This window comes from Anarhichas minor, unplaced genomic scaffold, assembly GCF_050575085.1.
Source record: "Anarhichas minor isolate MPS153535 unplaced genomic scaffold, ASM5057508v1 ptg000017l, whole genome shotgun sequence".
In the NCBI taxonomy this organism is placed as follows: domain Eukaryota; kingdom Metazoa; phylum Chordata; class Actinopteri; order Perciformes; family Anarhichadidae; genus Anarhichas; species Anarhichas minor.
This window is the reverse complement of record NW_027466463.1, coordinates 12,668,566-12,682,528: the sequence shown is the minus strand read 5'-3', so window position 1 is coordinate 12,682,528 and position 13,963 is coordinate 12,668,566. Positions and strand designations below refer to the sequence as shown.

The window sequence follows — 13,963 nt, the reverse complement described above, 5'->3', positions numbered from 1 at the left end:
GCTCTTGGTTCTTCAGGTGGACGGACCTGCAGCCCAGACCAGTTCACCTGCCAGGAGGGCCAGTGTATCCCCGGAAACTACAGATGTGACCGTGTAAAGGACTGCGTGGACAACTCTGATGAGAACAACTGCAGTAAGACGTTTACATCTACAGTGAACCTTTAGGCTCTGTACTTTGATGTCAGTCAAAAAATACGTGTATTATGTGGATGTATGTCAGATTTTTTTGTTTACCCATTTTTGGGTTCCCTCCTTATCTATAATAAGTGGTTTTGATATGGATCATTTTATTTGCATTGTTGGACAGGAAATGTATCGTCCTTTCAATAAAAGAATACACTTTTATTGCAGACTATCCACGTTGCACTGAGAAGACGTGTGCCAATGGGGCCTGTTACAACCACTCTCAGCACTGCAACGGACTGCAGGACTGCCGAGATGGCTCCGATGAATCCAACTGCAGTGAGTAGAACCTACCATAGTAGGGATGGTTTTGCAGATACTTAAGAATAGCCTATATATGTTCTCTTCTCTAACACTGAGAAAAAATGGTACATACACAAGTACATACACTTATGGTAACAAGAATATTATAACCCTAACGTTAGCTAACGTCACAGGTGAGTTACCGTTAAAGCTCAACCATAACATTACTTAACATTAACGTGACCCTGACACGTGTTCTATAGTCACTTCAGCACAAGTTGCCCATAGCTTCGTTAGAGGTTGTTTCAAGTGTGCCTCGGTTGTTGACCTCTTCTAAATTCTGTCTGTGTTTTATTTCCAGCTGCACAGCACTGTCCCAGCCACCAGTATCAGTGTGCTAATGGCTACTGCATCCCACATTCCTTTGTGTGTGACCACTGGAATGACTGTGGGGACAACAGTGATGAGAAAGACTGTGGTAAGGCTGAAGTGACTCAACTACATTAATAGAGGTGTCTCATTTCAAGAGGACAGAGTTGATTGTGTTTCCTCTTTAAAAGATCAACCTTCTGTCTCGAACATAAAGGGAAGAACTGCAAGCTCACGAAACCAAACTGCTCATTATTCTGAATACATTTACAAATGGATTGACATATTTCTTGAAAGTTGGACAAGAATCCAAAAATCCTTTTATACCTTTCTGCTGTTGGAAATGTTGCAAGTGCAATTGTTGTGCAGCAAACAAGGCTTATATATTGATGTATTTATTGTTAACAGGAGTGGGTTTTTTTATGGCCAATTTGATATGGTTTGAAATATTAAATTTCAATAAAATATCATATTTTTGAAAACGTGTTGAGATTTTAAAATGTCAAATTTGGTGTAAAATCAAATAAAATGTGAGTCCTATCTCTTTATTCTTAAGAATACCAGAGCTGTAGTGGCGGTGAGTTCACGTGTTCCAGTGGCCGTTGTATTCCTCAGCGCTGGGTGTGTGACCACTTCAATGACTGTGGGGACTACAGTGATGAGAGAGGATGTGGTGAGAAAACGTTTGAACGGGAAATTCAGTATAAACATTAAGAGTTACAGAACATTGCATAAGATGTAGTCAAAATAAGTTCAACTCCTGACCTATCAAAATAGAAAACTGCTTTTCGCATAACTTAAAGAAAAGCATGTGGAAATATTTCTAGTTCATAATATAATCGTGTGTTTTTGTGTTTTTTAGATAGTAACTCTCGAGACTGCTACCCTGGTGAGTGGGGCTGCCCCGGCTCGACAGTATGTATACCAGTGGGCAAAGTGTGTGACGAAACACCCGACTGTCCTGGAGGAACAGATGAGACCAACTCCACAGCACAGAAAACCTGCAGTAAGTCACACGGATGTTGATGTTTCACAGGGTTTGAGAAATCTACACATGTGAGTCACGCTAAACCACAGAAGACTTGCTTTATAATTAGAAGTCTACGAGGAAGATAGCTTGATCACAGAAACACCCACTGAATTACTGTTTCCTCAAGGTGAGAGCCATCTGGTCACATGTGGAGCATCCCACATATGCAGCACTTTCATGGGGCTATAAATTTAAGTGCACGGGTTTTAGACATTAACGTGTACTGTACTCATAAATGTTTTCTCAGAAGTCAGCTGTTGAGACTGCTGTGTGATACTTACGCCTTCCTTATCACTGCCTTCACACATACCTGGTTTAAGATTAACTTTTATCAGGTCATTTTCTCAGCTGATGATAGCTATAATGCAGGTCACCGTACTGTTAATGATGTTTAAAGCTGTGCAGATGATAATCCCAAATAAAAACTTACATTGTAGCCGAGATGCGATCACGGTGTTGATTTACATGCTTTTCATTCACAGGCCTGGAGCAGTGCTCCGCATTGAGTTGCGAGTTCCTCTGCCACCCGTCTCCTCAGGGAGGTGCCTGCTACTGCCCTGATGGTTTCACTGTAGCCAATGACAGCCGTTCCTGTGTAGGTGAGTGCCATATATCATATTTGTTTTTGTGAAAAACTCTGGTTGCAAATTATTGGTATAGATCTTTACGCTAATGCCTACAACATACAAAATGTCTGTGTGTCTTATTGCCTAGACTATAATGACTGTCAAATCTGGGGGATCTGTGACCAGCTGTGTGAAGACCGTCCTGGGACTCACCACTGTAGCTGTGCTGATGGATACTTCTTGGAGCAGGGCCATGTCTGCAAAGCCAATGTGTCAGGTAACAGGGAGTCACACATCAAACGGTAGCTTCATACGATATGTGTCCACTGCTCCATAACGCGTGGGTTTGTTTTAATGATCAATATGAAATAGATAAGGAGACAATACTTTAAAGTGACAATGCAATCTCTGGTGTGTTGCTCAGAAAGATAAGAGCCAATATAACGTTTTTGTGTTTTACAGCTGGATTGCCACAGCTCATTTTCACCAACGGTGGTGATGTGATGATGGCTGATATACACGGACGCTTTGTCAGAACTCTGGTGCCATCGCAGGGCAAAGGATATGCTGTCGGCGTGGCATATCACTGGCACAGTGACACCGTCTTCTGGAGCGATACATATACCAAAAAGGTCAGCCTGCATCATTGTGTCCTTTTGTGATGACGGTATTCATTCCTCTCATTGCTTCTTTTTTACGTGATCGCAAAACACCAGCTCCTTGTGTATCGAAACTGCACCGCTATAGTTGAGCAGCAATCATTTTCTGTTGGCCACTGAGAAGCTGTGTTTGAGCAGCTTGTACGCTGTTCTCAAAGGCACCGAGGCAGTAGTTTAGTTGGAAAGAAAAACCCACTCGCCCTAAACCCTTTCCTTCTTTTTCCAGGTGTACTCTGCCAACTACAACGGGGGAAACATTAAGGAGGTTCTGACTGCTGCAGTCCAGAGTGTCCAGAACCTCGCTGTTGATTGGATCAACTTCAAACTCTACGTCTTAGAGGCCATGATGGTGCGGATCGACATGTGCGACTTTGATGGAGAGAATCGGGTCACGCTGGTGGCTGAAAACCTGGAAACTCCTCATGGCCTCGCCCTGGACCCTACAGTGGGGTGGGTTTATATGCCAAAGATGATTCTACGAGATTTCAAAAGAATCCTGTTGAAGAACTCTGTAATTCTATTTTAACAACAGTGTTTATATCTGCTATACAGCATCTCTCTGAGTCTCTATTCCTTGTTTGTTTGCAGCTACATGTTCTTCACAGACATGGGGGTTGCTAGTGAGCACATGAAGCTGGAACGTGCCTTCATGGACGGCAGTAATCGCGTAGAGCTGGTGAGGAGCAGACTCGGCTCTCCAACAGGAATCACCCTGGATATTGTCACCAAGAGGGTTTACTGGTCCGACAGCCACTTTGACACGGTGGAGACCGTCACCTACAGTGGTTTGGACAGGTACAGGTTGCACTGTAAATGTTGTCAGTCATTAAAGATGTCTCCTTACTTGTAGAATAACTTTACGCTAGAAAGGGCAGCAGTGACTCATCCATGCATTGCTGTCCTTCATGGCCATTCTGAGGTGTTGTTGTTGTTTCCCAGGAAAATAGTCCTTAATGGTGGAACCCAGGCTCCGTATCCGTTTGGAATTGCTGTGTTTGAAAACCATGTGTTCTTCACTGACTGGACCAAGATGGGTGTGGTGAGAGCCAACCGGTTCAACGGCAGCAATCCAGCACTCCTCTATCGCACCACCAAGCGACCGGGTCATGTTGTAGTCTCACATGCTGCCCTGCAACCCGTTGGTAAGGAGACGCACTTCCAACCTGTAACAGGTTAGATAGATAAAGGAATTTATTCCTCCTTAACTTTTGTTTGGCTTATACACCAATATGAAAAACATTATGTCATAAAATGAGCACATGTCTCATGTCTTTCAGTGATGAACCCTTGCGGCAGACACAACGGTGGTTGTGAGCAGATTTGTGTTTTGAGTCACCGCTCCGACAATGACGGTCTGGGCTTCCGCTGCAAGTGTCGTCACGGTTATGACCTGCACGCTGACCGTCGAAGTTGCTTTAGTGAGTTCGATTTGAGTTGATTGAGGGCAAAATGTTCTGCTGTTAGATCATGAAACTAGCAGTTGTATTGTTCAAATATTTCAAAATTGAAAATAACTTATCCATACAATGTGATTCCCAAAATGATTCTTTTATTTATATATATATATATATGTGTGTGTATATATTATTACTTGTAGGTTTGCATACAATTCAAGCCATAATGAGCATGACACTGCTAACAGCTAACATTAAGAATATCCACATTGTTTTGACAGTAGATTTGTAATCACAGCGACTTACCTCTTTTTGAACAGAGGTGAAGGAATACTTGTTGTTGGCGACGTCTCTCGGGGTGCGGGGAATCCCCCTGAATTTATCCCTGCAGGAGGACATCACCCTGCCCCTCTCAGGGCTCGGGACGTCTTTCTCTGGCTCTGCTGTGGAGTTTGACGGCAAAGAGGAAACTCTTTTCTACAACGACCGGTCCAGAGGCCTCGTCTATAAGTCGAACCTCAATGGCACTGGTGAGTTTTTCTTACATTTGTTTTATCAGACACCATTACAATTACAATCACATGTAAAATAGTTGTTGTCATATTTGTAGTCCTAGTATTTCAACTTGTCTTTCAAGGCTGCATTCTAAATCCTGTGTGTCACACATCACCGTATTGATTTACAGTATGCATTCTCAGTCCAGCAGATTTTGACAGGCTACAGAGTGGGAACGGTTGACGCCATGGCTTACGACTGGACCTCCAAAGTCTTGTTTTGGACCACAAGCACCTACAAGGCGGTGGTGGCCTTCAGAGTCACAGACAAGTCCAGACGAGATATTGTGACGGGATTAAGTAACCCAAAAGGAATTGCAGTGCATCCCAGTGCTGGGTGAGTGCTCTGATTTATAAGGTCTAAGTACTGGAGAGTGACTGGTTTGCTCTGAGGAGATTCCAGGTTGTAGGGACAGCAAGGGAATGAACACGATACACATTACCTATTACATCATTCACTGTTTTACAACTTTTGCACTTGAATATCTCCATCTGAAGCTTTGTTTGTACTCACGCTTGGCGCCGTAGAACGAGTTCCGTTATTATACATGAAATGACATCAAAGTTAACTGATTTCATTATATTGTATTTTTGATTGACACTTAACAGATCTGTCCTCTTCTAAACGTTAATCCACAGCTTCTTGTTTTGGTCTGACTGGTACCGCCCAGCGGTCATAATGAGAGGCTTCACTGATGGCAGCAATGCTGTTCCTCTGGTCAACACAACACTGGGATGGCCGTATGGACTTTCTGTTGACTTTGTGTAAGCACGGTGATGACCCAAAAATAACAATTCTCAGGCTTTTTCAAGGAATAGAAGAATGTATGTTTATATTCACTGGTTGATTCCTTGTGATTGGTCTTCGACAGGATGGACAGGCTGTATTGGGTGGACTCCCAATTGGACCAGATTGGTCACATTAGCATCCATGGACATGACAGACAGACGTTTACCCAGATTGGCCAGATCACTCAACCCTACTCTCTAACCGTTTATTCAGGTGGGTCTCTTGGTCTCTCCTCATTACTCACACTTATTCTAGTAAATCTATATGATACATGCACAATATCATTTCAATTGTATATGATATTATTCAGGTTTATCTTCAACTTTGACACACAAAAACAAACTTTTTCATAAACCTCTAAAAATGGCATTCAGTACGTCCCTAAAATTTTGTGAATATGGATTTGTTTTAATACCGTTGCAAGTCTTTGTTTAAAATGTTAAACCATCTATTTTTTTGTAGACTACCTGTATGTGTCGGATACAAGGACCAGAGCAGTATTCGAGATGAGGAAGAGGGATGGAGGAGGAAACATTATGATCAGACAAGGAATCACGGGCATCATGAACGTCAAGGCCTACACAGCTGACCTCCACAGCAGTAAGTTCTCACACAGCATTGGAGTCTGCAGATAGTATAAGACTCCAGCTCTACAGTAGCTGATGCATAGTCGTAAGTAAAGGCCAATATTCTGACAGTTTAGATAATAAGGAGTTGACTGCCAGTAGGCAAGAAGAGCAGTAACAAAATGGAGCTAAAAAAAGAAGATAATATCATAAATATCACATTCAGAATAATCAATGACATGATAATCCAGAAACCCGCCGACCGCTTCTTCATCATCCTTCTGACAGTGTTCACCAGCCGCTGCAATATGGTGTTCAACGGGCGCTGCAGCCACTTCTGTTTCCCGACTCCCTCCTTCAGTCGAGTGTGTGGCTGTCCGTACGGCATGAAGCTTCAGGCCAATCAGAGGGACTGTATCAAGGACGATTCTGTTCCCCCACCGGACAACAACTGTGGCGACTTTGCTTTTGAGTGTGATGAGGGACGCTGTCGACCCAACTCCTACCGCTGTGATGGATTTGCTGATTGCATAGATAAGACGGATGAGGCCAACTGCACTGATACAGGTAAATGTATCTTATGAAAAAATGTTGTGTTTGAGGAGTAGTGGAAGGAAGGTATTGAGCAAACCACTTTATTAATCCGCCTGCCTACCTCATGCGTCTTTACCAGGAGCGACCTGCTCTCCACAAGCGTTCACCTGCAACAACAAGCACTGCATCCTGTCCAATTGGCGCTGTGATGACATGGACGACTGCGGCGACGGTTCTGATGAATCGAACTGTCCCACTCGTCTCCCAACCACCTGTGCCGCCAGCTACTTTACCTGTGATAACAATAGGTGTATCTCTAAAATATGGGTGTGTGACGGTGACAACGACTGTGGCGATGGCTCCGACGAACACAACTGCAGTAAGTGTGTGTGAGGACAAATCTTAAGTTGTCAAGGTAATGTAACAAAATTCCGATAAATGAGCTGTATCTGTGATTGACAGATTCAACCATCACTACCTGCCCTCCTGCCTACTTCCTGTGTCCCGACCACCGCTGCATCTACAACTCATACGTGTGTGATGGAGACCAGGACTGTCTGGATGGCTCTGATGAGAAAAACTGTGGTAGGAATCACTATAACATCAATATGTGTTGTGTTTTAATAATGTGATTCTTTTATGTAAGACGGAACAACTTATTGATCCACAAAGATTCATTTTTGGGGTCTGAAATACCATTTTCTTTTTGTGTTTTGATATTTCAGTTGAATTATCTTTTGCTTCTTAATTTCTCCTTTCCACCTTAAGAGTTTGACTGTGCCTCCTATGAGTTTGCCTGTGCCAGTGGGGACCAGTGTGTCAGTTCGAGCTATCGGTGTGATGGAGTGTTTGACTGCAGGGACCATTCTGATGAAGGAGACTGTCGTAAGCTAGCAACCCTGACTGACGATGTAACAAATATAATAATTGTGTTTACTAGTATACTTGAAATTCTGTCAGCTCTCTGACAGTTTTCTGTTGGTGAGTAACCGAAATTTCTCAGAGAAAGCATTTTTATTTTAAAAAGTCATTTTTAAATATTTGTTGCTCCTCCACCCTCCAGCCACTCGAGGTCCAGGCCTCTGCCACGATAAGGAGTTCCAGTGCCAGGCAGACGGTTTCTGCGTACCGGGTGAATGGGAGTGTGACGGCCATCCAGACTGTGAGGATGGATCAGACGAACACAACTCTTGCCCACCTGTCACCTGCAAACCCAACTATTTCCAGTGTACCAACCAGGCATGCATCCCGACAGGCTGGTTGTGTGACGGCGACAACGACTGCCGGGACATGAGTGATGAACAGAACTGCCTCACCCCTCCTTTTAGTTGCCCCTCCGGACAGTGGCTGTGCCCCACCGACCAGCTGTGCATTGACCTGGACAAGGTGTGCAATGGCCAGAGGGACTGCCCCAATGGAGCCGATGAGTCGCCTATCTGCAGTGAGTTTTTAAAATATCATGCATTATATATACACCATAATTAAGCCTCTGCAAAGAGGTATTCCTACAAAAACAGAATCAACCGAATGGTGCTGTTGTGTAGTATGTAAGAGAGATATGAATAATCAAAAAGTAATACAACATATCAAATAATCTTAGACCACTGTTAAAGTAGAAATGTAGAGGACTGTAGGATACTCGCACAAACGCAACACAATTTATTGAGAATAAATGTAAACATGAAGACAAACCCATCGAAATAACAGAAATCAAAAATCAGCAACAACAAATACACCGTGATGCCTGATAAATACAGAGTACTAACTCACTGGCATGTCATTTCATGAAGACCAAGACGACTGTGTACTGAACAACGGGGGCTGCAGCAGCGGCTGTGTCCAAGGACCATTTGGGGCTCAGTGCACCTGTCCACCAGGATTTCAGCTCCTCAACGACTCCAAGACCTGTGAGGACATCGACGAGTGTCTGATCCCGGGTTTCTGCAGCCAGCAGTGCTACAACGAGAGAGGAAGGTTCAGGTGCTCCTGCTCACATGGTTACCTGCTGGAGCCTGATGGACGCACCTGCAAAGCTACAGGTAAGCAACAAACATTACATTACAAAAATGCTGCAATTAAACAATGCCGAATTGATGTAATACCTAGATTGTTTTTTTAATTAATTCTGGGTTTATGTTACTAGATGCATATCTGTCTGTTAAATGCTCAGTGCTACAAAACAAATGAACAAAGTTATTTTAAAGTACAAACTAAATGCAGCATTTACAGGCATTTAAACCAACTAACAATGTTATTACAACCATCCAAACAAAGCAGAATACTATTCATTTCCACTTTTATTTGTGTGTAGTATTTATATTTAAAATTCTTCTCTATGAGGAGCATGGAACCGTATCCACAAAAGATGCACCTTAGATGAGATGCTGGTAGGGAACAAGATATTCTTTCTGCCCTTAGACCCACTAGCAGCTGTTCTTCTGGTCGCCGAGCGAAGCCAGATCATCGCCAACCGGATCAACATCAGACCCCCCCAGATGCGACCAGTGATCAGCGGTTCAGGCATCGTGACCGTGGACTTCGATCGCGTAACTTCCAGAATCTACTGGGCCGATGCCTCGCAGAAGAAGATATGGAGTGCCTTCCAGAACGGCACCGACAGACGGGAGGTAAGAGAAATTATTGCACGGATGCGTTAAGAGAGTTCAACCACTGGTGCCAAAGTTCAAACATGGCTGCTGCACAGCAACACAAAGACCTACATAACTAAATCGAACGGGGCAATATTCTCAGTTCAATGTGTCATTGTTCTAGGTGTTCTCCTCTAGCCTGATGGTACCAGAGACTATAGCTGTGGACTGGGTGGGTCGGAACCTTTATTGGACCGACTCTGTCATGGAAAACATCGAGGTCTCCACTCTGGACGGTCGCTTTCGGAAAGTCCTCCTCACCAAGAATGTCACCAGCCCTCGCGGACTAGCTTTAGATCCCCGTAACTAGTAAGTAGAGACTCTTTGTGAGAAACTGACATGTTTTATAATTTGATATTACATTGCTATCTTTTAGATTTCAGGTTTAGCTTCATACTTCACCCTTGTGCCCTTAAACAGAAAATCCCAAGACATTGATATCACATGTACTTATCACACTGTCATTCCTCCCAGCACCTACCTGATGTTCTGGTCAGACTGGGGTCAGAACCCCAGGATCGAGCGGGCAGACATGGATGGATCCATGCGACGAGTCATTGTCAGCACTAAGCTCTACTGGCCAAACGGCCTGGCCCTGGACTACACCACCCGCAGGGTTTATTTTGCTGATGCCTACCTCAAGTATATTGACTACTGTGACTACAATGGCAATAACCGCCATCAGGTCATGGCAAGTGACATGGTAGGTTTAGTTTAATTCCGCTCTTTTGAGAATTGTTTTTGTCACTCATGGCGCCAAATCATTGATCAAACCAGACAAGACGACAACAAAAGCACTGCCTTCTTTTAGCAGGGACTCGCGGTAAATTAGGGAGTCTTAATAAATAAATTAAAAAAACATCATCCCTGTGCACCTCACACCAGGTTCTCCAGCACCCACACGGAATGACCATCTTTGAGGACGACATCTACTGGTCGGAGCGCTACACCAGCAAAGTGATGAGGACGAACAAGTTCCATGGCGGCAACATCACCACGTTGATGAACAACGTCTACCAGCCCATGGGCATCGTTATGTACCATCCCATCAAACAGCCCATAGGTATAACCTCCCGTTAAACGGTTAATCTTACAAGCATACTTTAAGACTTCTGAAGTGTACTGAAATGATGCAGTGTAGGATGTTAACAGCTTGTCTAATTTTGAATCAGTGAGCATAGATTGAGCTCTCAGGAATTATTCGCGGCCAACTTTATATCTTTTTGAAAGGAAGCTCCTAAAGTTATGCAAACCACATGTTAATGTTTTTAAGGAATGCAAGTGCACCGACAACATAAACAGCAGTGTAGTGCATCTAATAACTCCACCACTCCTCCCTGCAGCAAATGATAATTTTACCAGGACAAATTGGATAGTATGTTGAAAAAGGTATGTCAAATGTCATTTTAAGTCTGGTTGAAGGTGACACTGGTTTTGTTTTTTAGCCATCGACCCATGCAGAGAACACCTGTGCACTCAACTGTGCCTGCTGTCAGGCATCAGACCCAGGTACTACACCTGCCACTGTCAGTCTGGCTGGAAGCTTAATGCTGACAAACGCACGTGTGTCAAAGGTAGGTTTTATTTTTTATGGTGCTCTCTGCATAAGTGTTTTTTTTTTTTAATTGAACCATGTTGAAATCTGTGTTCCTCTCGCCATGTGCACTGTTCTATTCTAGATGAGACTCCCTTCTTGATGGTGGTGAGAGATTCTGTGATTTTTGGCATTCCTCTGGACCCCGCTGACCCTTCCAACAATGCAATGGCCCCCCTGTCAGGCATCAGCAAGGGGCAGGACATCGACTTCGATGACCAGGAGCAGTTAATCTATTGGGTGCAGAGCACTGTGAGTGGAGGTTGACTTGAACCTTGTATAGATCTTTCATGATATATAATGTACTTGTGTAGTATGTAAGTACGTACTGTGGAAAATTGTATCCCATGTTATACTTGAATAGTATCCCTGTAGAAGAGAAATAAAAGGTTAGGCTTTGAATGCCTTATGAGTTGATTATTTCCACAATCTAATAGAAATGTATTGGTTAATGATATTGACATTGATTGATATCTCCCTCTGTTTTTTGGTTATGTTTTACGCATTAGTTGAGTATCTACAGTTTCTAAAAGGCTTGTTGTGAAGCATGTTTTTTCTATTTCTTTTTATTAGGGTTCTATATGGCAAGTGAAAACCAGCGGTACCAACAGGTCTGAGTTTGCTCCAGCTGCTTTCATTGGCTCGCCGTCTGGTTTGGCTTTTGATTGGATAAGCCGAATAATGTATTACACCAATCCTACTCTTAAGGCCATAGAGGTAAGCACCGTTTGAGACTGAGACTGAGAATGATGAGTGTTGATTGTTGATAACTGAGAGTATAATGGGAAATGGAGCCTAAGATGACGAGGATTGACATCATGTACATGGTAGACAACATTGGAATTATAGCGTATACTGTAATGTTGAACATAATCCCTCCCTGGTTTCTTATCGCACTTTCAATTTGTGTTCCCTTAAATGTGTTTTTTTTTCAGTGTATCACTTAATTTCAGTTCTTGCAACGTCATTGTGCAAGTAAATAAACAAAGGTTTGCTCTTCACCAAGGTTATCCGTGTGGATGGAGACCAGCACTATAGGAAGACCCTCATCATCTCCACCGGTAAACCGGAGGGAACAGGAGAGCCCTTTGGAATAGCTCTGGATCCAGCTCGAGGGTAAAACCTCTGTTTAATGAAGCGTTTGCTCCATCACTTTTATTCAGTGGCATGGGGAAAAACAATGAAAAGAACATCATCAAGTGTCAGTTTCTGTGGGTAAAATGGCCCAACATATTTAAATTACGTCTGTGTTTCTAAAGAACAATACTTATTCATTTGTACGCGCGTTCTTGCTGGCACTGGAAAGACAGAACCAATAGACCAGGACCTGATTAATGGGACTGCATTAATTAAGCAGACAATAGCAGGCTGACAAGGACAAAGTGGTGGAATTGTTTGAAAGACCATCAACTAATTGGAAATTAAGAGGATTTATTTCTCCATCAACAACATATCTATCTCAATCATGTTCCCTGCCATATAAACAACCCATCCAAAGCTATAAACAGTAATAGGTAACACAATCACACATTTGCGGCCGTATCTTAACATGTTTGTACAGTATGTAAAAAATAATCACTTTCTGTATGTATATTCAGAATTAATTTGACACAAAGCTCGATTTAAAAACCTTTTGATACAAACCGCATGAGCACTGACGCATTGTTTGACTCTGTGTTTCTCACATTCACATATTCACTTCACAGGAAATTGTTTTGGACAGACAAGGGGTCAGACAATGGAGTTCCTCCAAAGGTCGGCAGTGCCGACATGGACGGAGGAAACCTCAAAACCCTCTACACGGGCAACCTGGCAAACATAGGATTCATCGCCGCTGACATCTCTACCATGAAACTGTACTGGGGTGTGGCGGGCTCATCAGGGGTGGTATGTACACTATACTATACTATACTATACCTGGTTATCTCTTTAATACTTAATGTCAAACTATACAACAAGTAATTTCCACCGCAATAATGTGATGTGTTCAGAACAAGCTTTTTTTATTTTTTGTTCTCATGTTACCTCTTCTGCTATTCTTGTACTTCATACTGGTCCTGATTTAACTCCTTTCAGTAACCATGTTCCTCTTTGCTCTCCGTCCTTATTTGCCCAGATTGAGTGTGGCACCATGGACGGAGTAACCCGGGTGATTGTGGTGAGTAGCCTGTCCCACCCATGGGGGCTGACGGTCTACCAGAGCCACCTGTACTACACCGACCTGGACTACGAGGTCATTGAGAGGGTGGACAAGGACAGCGGTGCTAATATGTTGGTGATGAGGAGCGGCATGTCTGGCCTGCACGCCCTCAAAGTGCACGCCAGAGAGAGTATGTGCACTCGCGTGTTTTTTAATTGAAACCAGAGATGTCTGTCCTTGAGTTTTTATGGTGTTTTCTTCTGGACTGTCGTATTACGCAACAGATAAGTACCACCAGGGAGCAGTCGTGTCCTCCTCAATGACGCCATCATAAGTATTTCATCTTTTGAATGGAGCTCTTGTGTTGATAAGGACTTTTACCATTAAAATCGTCATTGCTCTTAAGTGTTTTGTTTTTTTCTCTCTCTCACCCAGTGATAAATAGAGGAATTAGTATATTTTAAATCCTCTATTAATTACAACTGTAGTGCATAGTAGCAAGTCAGACACTTTTTCCAGAATATTCATAGTGCAACATATATATTTATACATGAAGATCCAATCTTGCTCAGTTTAGATCAAAATAAAAGATTTTCTCTTACATACCGTTGAAATTGTAAGTCGGATATTCCGCACAGCACAAAGCTATTTGTTGTTGGAGAAAGACTGCAGCCTCTTTGCCTTCTTCAGATG

At 43.0% G+C, this 13,963-nt stretch overlaps 1 protein-coding gene across 1 annotated transcript in view; it reads left to right on the top strand.

Annotated features, from left to right (window-relative positions):
• lrp2b (low density lipoprotein receptor-related protein 2b) overlaps positions 1 to 13,963 on the top strand; it is a 34,448-nt gene that overhangs the window by 1,585 nt on the left and 18,900 nt on the right. The window contains exons 4-36 of the mRNA XM_076092787.1: positions 17 to 133; positions 352 to 462; positions 788 to 904; positions 1,352 to 1,468; positions 1,658 to 1,801; positions 2,308 to 2,424; positions 2,540 to 2,668; positions 2,854 to 3,023; positions 3,277 to 3,500; positions 3,639 to 3,845; positions 3,990 to 4,192; positions 4,328 to 4,468; positions 4,765 to 4,974; positions 5,143 to 5,335; positions 5,638 to 5,763; positions 5,871 to 6,001; positions 6,251 to 6,388; positions 6,643 to 6,921; positions 7,028 to 7,267; positions 7,351 to 7,473; positions 7,657 to 7,773; positions 7,952 to 8,329; positions 8,679 to 8,927; positions 9,307 to 9,515; positions 9,661 to 9,845; positions 10,011 to 10,239; positions 10,422 to 10,599; positions 10,982 to 11,110; positions 11,216 to 11,382; positions 11,704 to 11,847; positions 12,137 to 12,246; positions 12,837 to 13,017; positions 13,247 to 13,460. Of these exons, the coding sequence (XP_075948902.1) occupies positions 17 to 133; positions 352 to 462; positions 788 to 904; positions 1,352 to 1,468; positions 1,658 to 1,801; positions 2,308 to 2,424; positions 2,540 to 2,668; positions 2,854 to 3,023; positions 3,277 to 3,500; positions 3,639 to 3,845; positions 3,990 to 4,192; positions 4,328 to 4,468; positions 4,765 to 4,974; positions 5,143 to 5,335; positions 5,638 to 5,763; positions 5,871 to 6,001; positions 6,251 to 6,388; positions 6,643 to 6,921; positions 7,028 to 7,267; positions 7,351 to 7,473; positions 7,657 to 7,773; positions 7,952 to 8,329; positions 8,679 to 8,927; positions 9,307 to 9,515; positions 9,661 to 9,845; positions 10,011 to 10,239; positions 10,422 to 10,599; positions 10,982 to 11,110; positions 11,216 to 11,382; positions 11,704 to 11,847; positions 12,137 to 12,246; positions 12,837 to 13,017; positions 13,247 to 13,460 (5,727 nt within the window). The remainder of the gene's footprint in view (positions 1 to 16; positions 134 to 351; positions 463 to 787; positions 905 to 1,351; positions 1,469 to 1,657; positions 1,802 to 2,307; positions 2,425 to 2,539; positions 2,669 to 2,853; positions 3,024 to 3,276; positions 3,501 to 3,638; positions 3,846 to 3,989; positions 4,193 to 4,327; positions 4,469 to 4,764; positions 4,975 to 5,142; positions 5,336 to 5,637; positions 5,764 to 5,870; positions 6,002 to 6,250; positions 6,389 to 6,642; positions 6,922 to 7,027; positions 7,268 to 7,350; positions 7,474 to 7,656; positions 7,774 to 7,951; positions 8,330 to 8,678; positions 8,928 to 9,306; positions 9,516 to 9,660; positions 9,846 to 10,010; positions 10,240 to 10,421; positions 10,600 to 10,981; positions 11,111 to 11,215; positions 11,383 to 11,703; positions 11,848 to 12,136; positions 12,247 to 12,836; positions 13,018 to 13,246; positions 13,461 to 13,963) is intronic.